Source organism: Canis lupus, chromosome 24, assembly GCF_011100685.1.
Source record: "Canis lupus familiaris isolate Mischka breed German Shepherd chromosome 24, alternate assembly UU_Cfam_GSD_1.0, whole genome shotgun sequence".
NCBI classification, from domain to species: domain Eukaryota; kingdom Metazoa; phylum Chordata; class Mammalia; order Carnivora; family Canidae; genus Canis; species Canis lupus.
The window spans coordinates 6,474,463-6,490,493 of record NC_049245.1 but is presented as its reverse complement, the minus strand read 5'-3'; the positions used below and the strand labels follow the sequence as shown (position 1 = coordinate 6,490,493).

The 16,031-nt window shown below is 43.3% G+C and overlaps 1 protein-coding gene across 2 annotated transcripts; it reads left to right on the top strand.

Moving 5' to 3' along the window:
* The first annotated feature begins 2,264 nt into the window (after positions 1-2,264).
* Positions 2,265-6,356, top strand: OTOR (otoraplin). 2 transcript variants are annotated; one of them, XM_038571360.1, is made up of 5 exons: positions 2,265-2,926; positions 3,293-3,432; positions 4,353-4,463; positions 5,293-5,308; positions 5,414-6,356. In XM_038571360.1, exons 1-5 carry the CDS (start codon positions 2,812-2,814, stop codon positions 5,557-5,559), a joined length of 528 nt encoding a protein of 175 aa, XP_038427288.1. In that variant the 5' UTR covers positions 2,265-2,811; the 3' UTR covers positions 5,560-6,356. The 2 variants fall into 2 exon arrangements, with proteins under 2 accessions (XP_038427288.1, XP_038427289.1); XM_038571361.1 differs by lacking the exon at positions 5,414-6,356 and having other exon boundaries at positions 2,375-2,926; positions 5,293-5,351.
* Positions 6,357-16,031: the final 9,675 nt, after the last annotated feature.

The window sequence follows — 16,031 nt, the reverse complement described above, 5'->3', positions numbered from 1 at the left end:
CCACCTTCCAATAGCCAATAATGGCTTGGTGTAGCACCAGCCTTAGCTTGCTAAGTTGCTTTGATGGCTTGGTGGTGGCTTTATTCTTGGTGGTGGCTTTATTCCACGGTTCACTCTGCCTCGGGGGCGGGGGGTGGGGCGCTTGGACACGGTGTGGCAATCTGAGTTGGTGCAGTCCCGGTTTCTGCTAAGTGCCTCTTAAATGGCAATTGTCTTTTAACTTTCCTGTGTTGAGGGCTGGCTTGAGACCATCACAATCTGTAAAACAGCTGCCTGATCAGGCTTAAGAACATTTAATCAATGCTTCAGTTTTCCCGGAGACCCTCTTGGGTTCCTAGATTATAGGAAGGAAAAACACACTGGCAGCCTGCTTTCAGAAATAATTTCTAATTTATCCTTTCCTCGAAGTGAGACAGGAAATGATGAATTTAAAATCTCAATTCCGGGGCACCTGGGTGGCTCAGTCGGTTAAGCATCTGCCATCAGCTCAGGTCATGATCCCAAGGTCCTGGGATCAAGTCCCACATCGGGCTCCCCATTCAGCTAGGAGCCTGCTTCTCCCTCTCCCTCTGCCTGTCACTTCCCCTGCTTGTGTGTGCATGCGTTCTCCATCTCTCTCTCTGTGTCAAATAAATAAGTAAAACCTTAAAAAAATAAATATATAAAATTGCAGCATGCATGCAGCTACCAAACACTTGAAATGTGGCGAATGCAGTGGGAACATGGAACTTCTCATTTTTATTTAATTTATTGGTTTAAATTTTTAAACTATACTCAATTGGTATACTGGAAAACTTTTCAATGTGTTTGGAATATAGTTAATATGAGAATCTATTTTTCAACTGTAAATTTTATAAAATCAAAACACTGATCAAGTGTATCTTATACAAATTTAGCATCTGAATTGAGATATATTGTAAATGTAAAATTCATGAGTGTCAAGGACTCATAAAAGAGTATAGGGCAGCACGGGTGGCTCAGCAGTTTAGCGCCTGCCTTCGGCCCGGGGCATGATCCTGAAGACTCAGGATCAAGTCCCACATCAGGCTCCCTGCATGGAGCCTGCTTCTCCCTCTGCCTGTGTCTCTGCCTCTCTCTCTCTCTCTCTCTCTCTCTCTGTGTGTGTGTGTCTTGCATGAATGGATGAATAAAATCTTTAAAGAAAAAAACAAAAACAAGCACCCTCCTCAAAAATTTAAAAAATAAATAAAAAATAAAGAATATAAAATACTTTGGTAATAATTTTTATATTGATTATGTCAAAGTGGTAATTTTTTATATAATAGTTTAAATAGAGGGTAGTGTTAAAATTAATTTCAGCTATATCTTTTTATTTTTTTAATGTGGTTATTAGAAAATTTTAAATCCCTACTCTGTGGCTTGTACTATACTTCTATTAAACATTGCTGACTTAGACTAACACCTAGCAGCACTGGACCCAGTCCTGCTGGAGAACCTTTAGATAGGGTGCTTAAGAAAGGTGGCTCTAGCCTTTGCTGGGCTGTAGTTTCTTCACCCATAATGAAGATATTAAATTAAACAAGCCTCCAAATCCGGGCCAGCTGTATAAAAGATTGTCCCCTGAAATTACAGACACATAGTCACACCCCCACCTCCAAATAAAACCTTTTTGAAAAATAGTACTATATTTGGCTTTACCGGTTTATCCTCAGTTTTGTACAAAATTATTTTGTAAGTTGAATGCTTGTCTTCATCTTGGGAGGTGACTGTATTTTGGGGGGAGGGAGGAGGAGGCTCGGCTCTGAAATCTTATCATCACCAAGTTTACAGAGCATCCTGACAGAGACCTCTATTCTAGAAACAATGAGGGGGATGGGGGTTGTGAATCTTATGAAAGAAATACCAGCCCCAAACACTAGAAAAAGCAGCAGCCTACTTTCTGTCTTTCCTCATAGAAAGGAAATCTTTGGGGTCAGGGAAGTTTTTTATTCAACGCTGCATCTCTAGTGCCTAGAACAGTGCCTGGCACACAGTAGGTGCTCAATAAATATTTGATGAATCGACGGAGCTGCATATTGGCACTTGAAGTGATTTCTAGCAGCGCCCCTCTGTCCATCGGAAAGATATCTGGAAGCAGGGAGAGGCTCTTACCCAGGAACATTTTGAGATTGAATTTCAAATGTTCCAGAGATGAAAACAAGATTGTTCCATTCTTTCCAACTCACCTATCTCTTCCTTTCCTCACTGATAGGGTCTAGACGTGTGGTAACAGCTCATGTGTTACAAACCATGTCTGCCTCAGAACAGACTCGACTTCCAAATATCCTATCATGGCTGATTTGTAAGCTTAAGCATCCTTGATTTAGCTATTAAACAAATCCACATGTTTATTAATTGGATTCTTTTCAAGGAAAATTATGTGTCCAAAGGATATCCATCTACAGTTTCAGCAGATTCCTATAGTTAGTACATCTTGGCTCATAAGTTGAAAGAAATGAAAATTGAGCTTAAAAACTGTTTTAAATGATTCAAAATTCTGATACTTCTTTCCACAATGCCCTGCTAGTGCAAAAATGCCACAGCTGAAGTGGCTTTACCAGTGGTGGGCTGTCTTGGATATCATTTGTGTTTTAAAAAAAAGACACTGAGTTTGAGTCTCCTTGGAAAAACAGATGCAAATTAGCCCCTGGAGCCCAGCAGCTGTTATGAAAGCAGAGGACTGGTGGGCTCCTTCCCATTGGCTGGGGGGATTTACCCAGATGTCTGGCTTCCACATAAAAGATAGGAACCACTGCAGTCAGTTTCCACTTCCAGTTAAAGGACGACAGCAAAAACAGCAAAAAAAGGAAGATGGCCAGACTATTATTACTTTTCCTCCCAGGTCTTGTGGCCATATGTGCCGTGTGTGGAATATTTATGGACAAACTTGCTTCCAAGAAGCTCTGTGCAGATGATGAGTGCGTGTGTAAGGACATTTTTATGCCTTTTGTTATTTTTCTATTTATATAATTGAAAAAAAATCTGCTAATAGTCAAAAATCTGATTGGGCTTTAAGTGAATCTTCTCTAATGTCTATGTCGTTAGCATTGCTTCTCCTGGTCTGTACCTCTATCTTACTACAGAGAATTCTCTTGGTTAAGATCCTGTTGGGTGCAGCTCTCATACCATGGCTATGGCACTCTTCTTCAACTGAACAAGAGCTGTAAACTGAGAGTTATTACTCACTCTGATTTCCTAGTTTTCTGATATGCTTGGCCTTTTTACTGTTAGAAAAGCTAGGAGACTAAAATGTAGTCATTTCAATGTGTGTGTGTGTTTTTTTTTCTTCCAGATACTATTTCTCTGGCCAGAGCTCAAGAAGATTACAATGCCCCAGACTGTAGGTTCATTAATGTGAAAAAAGGACAGCAGATTTACGTTTACTCGAAGCTGGTAAAAGAAAATGGAGCTGGAGAATTTTGGGCTGGCAGTGTAAGATGAGATCCTTACAAATATACACACATCTTGACATATGTTGCTCTTAATTTTTTCTCTATGACCTACCTTCAATACATTTTAGTCTTTAAAACTAGCTCTTAAGAACAATGTAGAGGTTGTAAATGCAAGTTGCACAAATTCACATGTATTTGCTTTTCTTGCACGTTGAAAAAACAAAATTTCCTAACAAGACCAAACACAGGTTTATGTGATGTGTTGGCAAGAACTAGGCAATCACATGGGGACTCGAACATCCCAAAGAGTTTGAAATTTACTCAAATGTTTGAACAGGTTTGCCAAGTAAAAGGCATGCGTGTTGGCTGCCAGTCTCCACTTCAATATTTTAAAGGAAACTAACACCCTCTTCAGTTCCAGAGAATCTGCTTTCTTCAGTGAGAACCTGCTGGGGTAGACCCTCCGGAGGGACGAGGCAGGGCTGGTTTCCTGTCTGCATTTGCAGATCCACAGATAGATTCTCAAGTAATGAAGAATCAAATCTTAAATTCACTCCAGTATCTGTGCCCTTGAATTTTTAACGACTGAGAAATGCCAGTTCTTTAAAATACAAGTATCTATTTAGTTTCTTCTTCTTCTTCTTTTTTTTTTTTTTTAATCTACCGACTTTGTCTATGGGTTCCAAAAAGATTTTGGGTGGCTCACAAGATTGCATAAAATAAATGCTCAATGAGACTGGGAAGAACAGGCCGCAGAAGAGCAGATACACACTTTCTGTGGGTTGACTTAATTGCTGTGAGTGAACTTCAAATTCGGGTCTGAGGCCCCTGGAGCCCAGAGTAGAAAATTGAGGCATTGCCATTATGTAATTCTCATTAACAGCACATGTGATGCCAGAGGGTTTCTAGAAGTGGACTCACATCAGCAATCCCCTGACTGTTACTCTTCTGGGTGCTCAGGTTTATGGAGATGACCACGAGGATGAGATGGGAACCGTGGGCTATTTCCCCAGCAGCTTGGTGGAGGAGCAACACGTGTACCAAGAAGCCACCAAGGAAGTCCCCACTACGGTAAGTGTCTCAGAGCAGGCCAGAGGAGGCCTCAGACTCTGGGGTCATGCAGGTGTCAACAGTGCATCATGTCACTTACAAGATGTATGGAGCAAACCCCTTGCCTTGCAGTGGGTGCTTCCCTGAGACTGGGAGCTTTGGGAGAGCATTTACCCCTACTCTAGGGTTGAAAGGTTACTGAACTTTCTCCACTGGCCCCCTTTTGTTTTTAGATCCAAATTATCCTGTTAAAGAGTCCACATCACAAAGAAAAAAACTAAAAAGTATTAATGGACTCTTAACTGATGTTGCATTTATTTACTAAAACACTTGGGCTGGGGAAAAAAATGGTACCTGTGTTTAATTGACTCAAAACATCCTAGAAAAAAAAATCTTTAGATACTTTATTTCTGTGGTAGATTCTACTTACGTTTGAAAAAGAAATTACGCTCTTTCCAATGCCCTGGGGTCTTGTGAACCCCAGAAGAGAAATAAAAGATCCCCTTTGAGCTACTTTGCAGGGTGGTTGTTTTGAAGAGCTTCTCCTAAGAACTAACTGCTGCGTGACATAATGCAAAACATTGCCCAGCCCACACAAACGGGACTCGCCTGTCATCACTTCTGAGCATTGAGCTTGAAGGTGTCCAATAACCACAAATTAAAAGTGTATTTGAGAACCTTCATTTTTAAGTAGTTTTTGACTTAAAGCGATAATTAGATCATATTCTTTGGGGTTCAACCTTATTTAAATTCCAAATTTCCCTTTGATTACCTATGATTTTTAAATAAAGAAACTGCCTTTGTTTTCAGGCCCTGTTGCTCAGTTCAATCTTGTTTGTTTGTTTTCCAGGACATTGACTTCTTCTGTGAGTAAGAAATTAGACAAACCTGCAAATAGAAAGGAAAAACTAAAAAGAAAAAAAAAAGTCCCTAATTCCTGACTTTTGTTTCAAGGCTGTGTTACCTTACAGGCCGGCTGGGCCTTCAGCGCCAGAGGTGGCAGATGACAGAGGGGGTTCCACTCAGTTTTCTGCTGGCCTGGTCTTCCCACCACCTGGGCAGGGTGACGTTCAACTCAAGTGGGAGAACTGAAAGCAGAAATTATGTTTCAGCCTAGAGAATCTTCTCTTCCACAGGGCTGCATACAGATGATAGTACAGTTGTGTGACTTCTAAATCGTTCTTGCCAGCTCTTTGGCTCTTTATACAAACTTGGTAGGTCACAGGTCTTCCCTTTGGACATGCTGTTTTGTAATTATTTGTCTCACTGGCCATTTGGAGTGTTATAATGTACCCAAAGGGGCTAAATCCTCAAGGAGTACTCTAGGATTGTTGTTACTTTTAATATTTGATGCCTTTGGGTTGTGAAACTAGTGGGAGTAGAGGAGCTCTTTGGACTCATAGATATTTAGACTATGCCTTTTGTTTTTAAAAATAAATCACAAATTATTTCAATTGAAATTTATCTTCTAATGACCAATTTACCTCTCCCCAAATTTTAAATATGTGTGTATGTAATAAGGATGGAGCAGCTTATGAAATATTTGTAATGGAATAGTTCCCCCTTCATATGTGCTGTTACTGCAAACATTCGAGCTTCAAGTTCAAAGACTAGGTGTGGGGGGTAGCACAGAAAGTCTATGGGTTGTTTCTCTACTTCTCTTTCAACTTTGAATATCCTCTTCCTGTGCAAATTCCCCCAGTCAAGGATAATGTGTGAAGCAATCTGGTAAGGGGATTGGTGGTCCCAATGGATGTATAAATTTTTCTACATTTAATTGGATATTTGCTTTGACTGTGTATTCCTCGTATAATTCTTTTTATGTAGTCATGAGTCTTTGTTTACATGTAATTAAAATGCCTATGCTCAAAACAATTCCCAATTTCTGACTTAAAAAAAAATTGTTTTAAGAAATTTTTCACCCTGGGGTGTCAAAAGTCATGGAGAAGCTTGGAAGTGGGGTTAGTCTTCAGTTTTCTGTGGTCTGTTCATCCCACCAGCATGAGGAGGCGGGCATTTAGGACAAGTTGGAGACTGGGACCACCCGGGGTCATTTTCCCAGCGCTGTCCACTGTGGTTTGGGGTGAATATGTTTTTGCCAAATTCCTATGGGATTCCACCATGTGAAATGGTACTCCAAAAGAAGCCCCCTCAAACCCAAACCTACCTGTCCACGATCTCTGTCTTACTGTACTCCATACAATGTTTCAGGAAGCATCTAGGGTGGTCAGCACAATTTTAAGTAAGAGGCATTTGGTCTACCTCTGTTTCTATCTGCCTCTCACTTGCTGGCTTCTCTAGTCCAGGTACCCCATTATCCCTCGAGACACCCAGCACCCCCATGGCACTCCCATGGCCAAAGCCCCCATGCATCTGGCCTCGTGCTTCCAGCCTTCCTCCCCAGGCACAGGGCTCTGGGCCACAGTCCCTCCTGGCAGCACCTGGCTCCCACTCACCAGAACCAGTCTCATCCAGGACTTTTGAGGTCACTGATTGGTTTCCATCTCCTGGGGGCCTAGCTGCATCCACAGAATGAAAGCACCTGCAGGGACTTTTAAACACCGTCTAGCCATTGGAAGATAAAGTGCCACCCCTGACCCAGCGGCAGCTTGGGCCTCTCCTGGGAGCTGGTTAGAATGTAAGGGACACGCTGCAGACTCTCTGAATTACAATCTGCATTTTAACAAGACCCCAGACTCGAGATCCATGTATGCATTGTAGGGCAAGAGAAAAACCTCCTTCTACCCTCCTTGGATCTCTGGCAGGGCCTCAGAATTAAACTGACATAGACAGATTATCAGGAGAAAAGCATGTGTGTTGAATGTAATATTTTTACATGGAGATGGGAATCTTCAAAGAGAAAATGAAGACACAAAGAAGCCATTAGAGCCACATGGCTATATACCTTTTCAGACAATGAATAATAAATTGTGTACATGACAAGACAAAGTGGCTCGGACTCAGGACAGTAAATTGTGGCCCAGTGACTAGGAATGTATAAGGAGACCTGTGGAAGATAAAGGTGATTTCAGCAGGTTTGTTTGTACAGGCCCATCCCAGGGCCAGCTCCCAGTGCCCAGTGATAAGAGCATTCTCTTCCCAGCACACGAAGGGCACCTTCCTCGTGGGAAATTTTATGGCCTGTTTTAGGGCAGAAAGGGGGAGGTCGGAGAGCCCTTCTGGCATCTGTGCTTTCTCAACCGCATTCAGCTCAAAATGATCAATATGCCACAGTGACATCTTTTGGGGTAGCGTGCTCTGAATCCCTTGGACATGAGAGGTTTTGAGAACCACTGATTTTAGTTTTCTCCTCTCATCTGACACATAAATAAATGAAAAAAGCTTGAGTACCGGAGAGTTGATGCAGCTCTCCCAAGGTTAAACAAGCAGGGTTTCAACATTCCTTTTTTTTTTTTAAAGGATTTTATTTATTTATTCATGAGAGACACACAGAGAGGCAGAGACACATGCTTAGGGAGAATCAGGCTCCCTGTGAAGAGCCCGATGCGGAACCCCAGGATGATGACCTGAGCCAAAGGCAGATGCTCAACCACTGAGCCACTCAGGTGTCCCAGGATTTCAACATTCCTAACCCGGTATCCCTACCCCATGTTGCAGACACTGGCTCAGTAGTCTGCTCGTCTCTATGTTAGAGGAAAGGCAACCCTGGGGTGGAGAAGTGAGAATCTGGAGGGCAATGAGGCCTTCTAGGACCCATTCCCACTTGGAGAATCTTCCTTCCCTCCCTCAAGGAGCAAGGATATCTTGTACCTCGAAGAGGTTCTCAATCACTGACATTGCTGCTTGGCAACCTCAGGAGCTCAAGAAATCGGAGACTAGGCCCTGGGAGGGCATGAGGAGACAGGGAAAGAGGTAGAGCACTCCAGATGGGTAGCTGGCAGTTTCCTGAAGCAAGGGACATAACACGAGGTTTGTTGTGGCAGCTGCAAGGCTGTTCGGGTCCACTTCGAGGGTCAACTGTTGGTCACGTCCTCTCTAAGACCTCCCCCAACAGACATTAAAGAAAACAAAAAACCCCAAACAACTGGGCCTAGGGATTCCTGAGGGAATTCCAACTTGTAGGTTTCCTCTGTACTCCCCAAGCTGAAGGTGTGTGTGTGTGTGTGTGTGTGTGTGTGTGTGGAGTGTGGTGTTTAAATTTTTCTATATAGTTGTCCTGTTTCCTCTTGGGAGAGAAATAAGGATTTCACTGTCCTTTATGTATATACAATGGAACATTCCTCAGCTACGTAAAAGAATGCAATCTTGACATTTGCAACCACACGCATGGAGCATTATGCTGAGTAAGATAAGTCAGGGGAAGGCAAACACCAATCTGATTTCACTTATGTGGAATTTACGAAACAAAGAAACAAAGAAGAAGGAGACAACCCAAAACACAGGCTCCTTTTTTAAAAACATCTTTTTTCAAAAGACTCTTAACTATAGAGAATCAAACTGGAGGTTGCCAGAGGGGAGGTGGTGGGAGTTGGGGGAAGTAGGTGCTGGGGATTGAGAGGACGCTTACCGGGATGCACCCTGAGCCACGTACACAGCTGTTGAATCACTATGCTGTACACCTGAAACTAATTTAAAAAAAAATAGAATTTCCTCATCCCTGACCTCACAGAACATGGGAGACAATATGCACAGTGGCCACAGGTAGTCGAGGCAGGTAGATTTCAGGAGCCAATTTAGTGCGAATAGTGAGAGTTGGCCTCAAGCAGATCTACTCGATGGGGTTAACAGAGCAAGATGAGAGAAGCGGTGAGGCCCATCAGAGGTGAGAAGAGTCGGGGCATGGTAGACACCAGCAGGCAGTAAAAAGAAATGTAATCTTGTTTAAGGGAACTGAGTAATTGGTGGCTCAGAGGGGTCCAGGGGACAGAGCCCGGGGCACCGCGGAGCAAGGTGGGCTGTTGCTCCTAGGTAGGCCGTGCATGCTTGAGTAAGGTTCTGACCTTGCTGGAGCTCGGTTTTCTTGTCTATCAATGAGGTAAACAGCGTCTTTCTTGCTGGGTTGTTGCGAGGCATAAATATAATGTGGGGTGAAAAAAAAGGGGGGGCAGCCTGGGTGGCTCAGCAGTTTAGCACAGCCTTCACCCCAGGGCATGATTCTGGAGACCCGGGATCGAGTCCCACATCGGGCTCCCTGCATGGAGCCTGCTTCTCCCTCTGCCTGTGTCTCTGCCTCTCTCTCTCTCTCTCTCTCTCTGTGTCTCTCATGAATAAATAAATAAAATTTATATATATATATGTATATATATATATATATATAATGTGGGGTGTAAAATAGAACACAGGGGGCTCTGGGAGTGGGACCCCTAAATGGCAGCCAGTAATATCTGACCCGGGGGGTTGGAGGGAGAATGGACTTCCCTCAAGGAGTTGTGCTGTAATCTGCCAGATGCTTCACTGGTAAAAAATTATAATTTCCCGTTCAGGCCATCTGGAATTTCTAAATCAAAGATATTTCCAGATTGCATACTTTTTTTGTTGTTTAATTTATTTAAAAAAATAGACCTGAAATTACCTGAAATAATCCATTAGCAATTTGGTGACATGGCACAGAGTATATGAGTGTAATTTTGATGAGTGGTCCACAGGCCCTCATTCACCCCGATGTGTGAGGGTCACTCGCATCCCACTAGGGACCACCACACCTTATAAGAATCAATATATTAGGTTCTCTCTATATTTTTTACCTTTGAGACCTACAGCCAGATGGGTATCAGTATGTAGATTAATCATATTTAGGCTCAACAAGGTTGCATTGTCTCATTTGCATAAAGCCATCCTAGCAAGGATGTCAATAGCAACATCTCTTGGGAAACCTATTATTATTTTGGAGGGGAGGAGGGGCGGAGGGAGAGGGAGAGAGAGAATCCTGAGCAGGCTCCGTGTGCTGAGGGCACAGCCCCGGGCAGGGCTCCATCTCACAACCCCAAAATTACAACCTAAGCCAAAATCAAGAGTCAGTCACCCAACCAACTGAGCCACTCAGGTGCCACAGAGTATCAGATTTCTTATTGGCTACATCTTTGTTATGTTAAACGATCCTACAATAAATACAAGTGATTTTTATAAATACAAGTCGTTTTGGCTATATGTGGTGGTTTCCCTATATTATGTTGAAGCCAAAGGACTGACTGTAATGTGAATTGTTGTAGACTTGAGACCCCTTGGGGCTCTTGCGCGCCATGTGGCATGATGGCTCAGGCTTCTGTCATTTGTGTGGCCATGTTCATGTCACTGAACCTCTTGCCTCCCATTTAAGTCATCTACACATAGGAATAATAATGCCTTTGAAGATAATAATAACTAACTTTGGGGGGTAACTATGAGGATTAAATTAAATGAGATACAGTATGCAAAACCACCCAGCCCGTACACAGTGGGTGTGTAGTCAATGGTAGTAAAACTCACTTCAAAATGAGAGGATTTTAAAGCGTTTTTGAAAATTTGAAGAACTGCACTTCTTTTGTTTATTTGTTTAGTGAATCAAAAGTATGTCTTTAGCATCTTTTCTTTCTAGAATACTTTCTTAATTTTCCTTGGCTTTTTGGAAGTTGTATACAAGGCATCCTGCAAATACTGAGCATGAAGATACGAACACACATGCACACATACACGGATGCAAAACTTGGCAGATGCTCTATCTAATGTGTGCGATGGCACATCTCCCCTGCCTTCGTTATCAGCGGAGTGTCTCTGGTGCTCTGTCAAAGAGACATTTAAAAAACACCTGGCAAAACAGAGCCCTAGTGCTCTCCAATTTCCAGCTGTTCCCTCCCACACCCTCTTTTATCCTTGGAGAATGTTGCAAATGGCAGCTGGCCATGGGATTCTCTGCCCTATCTGGTGCCCAGCCAACAGTGACTTGACTTGACTTCACATACTCCTGAGTGTTTGTGATTGTGATATATGCTGGAGATGACTAATAAATAAGTGGCCAGGAGCCCTTTTGAGTAAAACCCTTGCAGTACTGCAGAAACTATGAACATTGACCTAATTATCCAGTCTATAGATTTGGAGGACACCTCATTTTCAGAGTACAAGCTTTTGAATTCCCTTTCTTGGCCACTTCCCCAGAACAAATATCAGCAAATGGCAAGAAAGGACAATTTAAGGCAGGGTTTTGATCATCCCAGGAAAGCACTAGGAACTCCTCCCTGCAAGTCAGGCAGCATATCCCTGCTAACAGCAAGTCTTTTTGTTAAAAGTCATACCTTTTGTTCAAGGAGGAAAGTGGTTGGGAATGCTACTTTTCCTTTCTGCAAACCTGTAAGAGATTAATCAGAATCCACAGCAGGTATTAAAATCAGAGACCTATCCTTTCCATTCCTGACCTTGAGTTGTGTGTGGTTTTTTTTTAGGATTTTATTTATTTATTCACCAGAGACATAGAGAGAGAGGCAGACACATAGGCAGAGGGAGAAGCAGGCTCCATGCTGGGAGCCCGATGTGGGACTCGATCCCACGACCCCGGGATCACACCCTGAGCCAAAGGCAGACGCTCAACCACTGAGCCACCCAGGTGTCCCCTTGACCATGAGTTTATAAAACTCTTTCCTAACCAGGCCTGGCAAGATTTTTCAGACTTGCCATGGGAAATGGAGTAACTGGGGTGATTGTTGGAATGTCAGGCCTCAAGTTAACTTTGCCAGAAACAACTAAGTTATTGGGGCCCTTGCCCCTTGCCCCAGATGCTTTTGTGAAGACAGTTTGTGTGAAAAATATTGGAGTCACAGCTGACTTAGCTCATTGTCCGCAGCATGACTAAATTCAGCAGCAGTTTTTGTGCAGTGAAGTTTTAGAACACTCTAGTGGATTTCATAAGCTTAGGAGAAAGATAAGTCAAGGTGGCAGTGCCTTTAGCATCACCCACTCCTGACCCTAGATAAATGGGGGCATTTATTGCTTCTTGTGTTTATTGGCTGAGGAGACGCTTGTGCCCCCATGGATCCGATTTAATACAGGGAGATATTAAGCACTTTCATGTAGTATTTAAAAAAATCTCTGGAGGCAGCGAGTATTTCAGATCTGAGTGGAGAGAAGAAATAGGAGTGAGCACCAGGAAGAAAATCTCATTTCTTCAACAATCAGCCTCATCTATCTGAAATGATGAGGGGGGAAAAAGTAAGAAAGAAATTACACAAGCTAATACTATTCCATGTTCTATCCTTGAAATACAATTTTGGAGACTTTAAAGGCCTTCTCATGTTACAATGTCTGACTGCATCGCCTGCAAATACCACCGTCTATCAGTAATTTAATCGGGAAAAGAGTATATTGATCCACACGCTTCAGAGAATCCACCTTCTAACCCATCATTAACAAAGACAGAGAATGCTCCCCAAGCTGTGATTTAAATATTTTTCTAAATGGAAATGACTTTTCTGTCACCCGTGAGCAATTGTTTTAATCATTTCTTTGCAAGCTGTGCTCAAGTGAGTGTGTTTGGGAGGTAAAGATGAGATGGTGCTGGTAATACCCACGTTCCCTGCCTCTCATCTCTTCTTATCCTCTGTTCCCCCTTTTCCTCTTTGCTTCAGCAGGTGAATTTATCCTGGCTGAATGCTTCAGTTGGGTTGGGAATGTTAACCCCTTTGAGCAATTCTATGTCAAGCTAGGGGACTGGGGTAGGGAGGTGTTGGGGGCTGAGTGGCAAGGGTGTGGGAGAGGTAGGGGGAACCCAGGTCAGCTTTGAGATTTCTACAAACCAGAAGCAGAACCCCTGATGTGTAGTCCCTAGCTGGCCATCCACCCACCTGACTGGACCCCAGTCACTAGGGTTCACAGTTCCCTCCTCTCTCGCCAGCCCCTCTGGTGACAAAATGATTTAAGGCTCTTTTTGTCTGCCCCTAGATCTTTCCCTGAGCCTAGGATCCTAGTAATGATTAATACTGCCACACGGATTTGCAGAGAAAACTTGAGCCTTGACTCCCAGGGGTGCATGCAGGCATGCTGGTTCCGCCACCAGCCTCAGCTGGGCCCATGGGGGGCAGCAGGCAGGAGAAGGAACAGTGGGTTGGCAATGCTGGTCTGTCCTGCAGGAGAAGGCCACTCTAGGTGAGATGTGTCCCCCAAGCCCGCTGTTATCTGAGGCAGGCAGATAGATGATCACAGGAGAAGAGAATCACTATTTCTTGAGCACCACCTATATACCAGTGTCTCCTATGAGGCTCTTTAGAAGCAGACCCTGACCTGAGGACTGGTTTACAGTGATCTACGGGGGAGTGACTATTCAGGGGAAAAGGGAGAAGGTAGCAGGATAGGGAACGAGTTCAACAAGGGTGTAATAACCTCCAGCAGGGTCCTGTGGTGTCCAGCTCCTGCCTAATCCTACTAGGGCCTCAGTGGGCGGCAGGGTACACCTCAGAGGTGGTCTGGACCCATCCAGAAAGCTGAGCTCTCTTTTGGCTCACTGTTTTTGTTTTTAAAGATTTTATTTATTTATTCATGGAGACACAGAGAGAGGCAGAGACATAGGCAGAGGGAGAAGCAGGCTCCCTGCAGGAGCCTGATGCGGAACTTGATCCCAGGACCCCAGGGTCACGCCCTGAGCCAAAGGCAGATACTCAACTACTGAGGCACCCAGGCGTCCCATGGTTCACTGTTGATTAAGGTCTGTGGGTTCATCTCATCTTGGCTTTCCTCCTTGATCAGCTTCCACGGGTCCTGAAACTTGATGTGCACGTCAGCGGTCGTGGAGAACTTTGGTGGGATCAGGGTGACACCCAGTGGAGAGCTTGGGATCTGGCACACGGAGAGACGTTTCCAAACTTGAGTCCGCAGCCCCGGATATTAATCAGTAGGTGAATTTTGAATGAGTGACAAATGCTAAGAAGGCCTGAGCAATTATCTTGCTCTCTCTCTCTCTGTTTTTCTTATTAATCTTTTTTTTTTCTTATGCAATCTCTACTCTCAACATAGAGCTTAAACTCACGACCCCGAGATCAAGAGTCACATGCTCTATGGACTGATCCAGCCAGACACCCTATTTTCTGAATTGTAATGAACCATTAGACAGAGCTGGCTCATCCTGACACACATGCACCACACCTTCTGGAGCTGTGCTTGTACAGAGAGAACCTCCATTCTGCAATCAGCTTGTTACAAATGAGCATCAGCAATTCCCTTTCTTCATAATCTGAAACACCGTCTTTTTGCTTCATGCTCTGACTGTGCACATCCTCGCTCCTGATGTCACATTTCACAAAACGCCCTTTATCAGCTCCAGAAAGGCTCAGGGCGAGTGAAGGGCTGACAGGTGATGTGATGGGGACTGAAGGCTATTTTGCATTTCTTCCTACATTCCTTTAAGTCTCCTCTAGGAGATTGCTTAATTGCTTTTCAAACAGCTATCATGTCCTCCTAGCTTTACAGCTTCTTCCAGAAGATGATTACAATGTCCTATTATTTTTCAAGCCAAAATAGTGCTTCCTTACCCCTCAGTAATGTATGCACTGTCAATTTCAATAGCATCGGCTGTCTTTCCCCAACATGAATCTCTTTTTCCCCTTTATTCCCCTCCTTTGCTATTGTCATCCTCTTTGACCTTTCTCGGAAGAGCTTCTGAAGCACACAGATATATTTATGGAGTATCTGTACATTTGTGGATGCAATTGATGGGGAGCAGAATATATCACCCCAAAATATGCCACCTGGAATATCGATTATTTTGAATTAAAGTTACTTAAGAAAAAGCCATTGTAAGAAGGACACTCTGACCCTCTTCTGTCCCCCTGAAAGCAGGAAATAAATCCCCTGTGTGAAGGATACTCTCCCAGCACCTGGCAGGGAGGGGGCATCCTGATCACCAGAGATAGAGAATTCAGGATGGAGAAGTCTGCATAAACGAACCTGGCTGCCACTTCCCTAATAGCAACCCCAACCCCAAGCCCCTTTGTTTTGTCAAATTTTCACAAATTATTGCTTCTTTGTCTAAAAGGCAAAAAGCTGCCAGCTTTGGTCACTTCTCTGAGTCTCATGCCTCTATGAGTTCCTGTGTATATGAGATTAAATCTGTTTTTCTCCTGTTAATCTGATTTATGTCAATTCAATTATTAGGCCAGCCAAAGAACCTAGGAGGTAAGAAGGGAAATGTTTCCCTCCCCCACACAATTAAAATTTAAACACTCTCCATTTTGTCTAATGTTGACATTTCTCATTTCTGGAAGCAAGAATTTACTTAAACGTTAATAACTATATGTGTGATGTACTTTTCAGTGCATACTTCAGTCCTGAGAAGAGGAGAAAGATACCGTGCAGCTCTCTCATCTATTAGAACTGTGGGTTTGTTGAAAAGAGACATGTAATTGGAGACCTAAAGCCTAGTTGGAAATGTATTACTTTATCTTATTCCAGAAACGTAAGAGAATGTAGACTTTGGAAAGAAGATGGAATTTAACTCCTGTTTGTTATGGCTCAAAGCTTGAATGGGGCTTCTGTGATAACTATTTTTTGAAGTTGCTGATGAATTTAAGTTTAAAAGAAAGGAAACATTCCTGTCCTTCTCTTCAAAACCTCCTGCCCTCATGTGACATAGTATTGCTTTTTTTTTCTTTTTTCTTTTTTATGATTATT

Coding starts and splice junctions, on each gene's coding strand:
- OTOR (XM_038571360.1), top strand. CDS start 2,812: ATGGCCAGACTATTATTACTTTTCCTCCCAGGTCTTGTGGCCATATGT. Junction 2,927..3,292: donor TGCAGATGATGAGTGCGTGT/GTAAGGACATTT, acceptor TTTTTCTTCCAG/ATACTATTTCTCTGGCCAGA. Junction 3,433..4,352: donor GAGAATTTTGGGCTGGCAGT/GTAAGATGAGAT, acceptor CTGGGTGCTCAG/GTTTATGGAGATGACCACGA.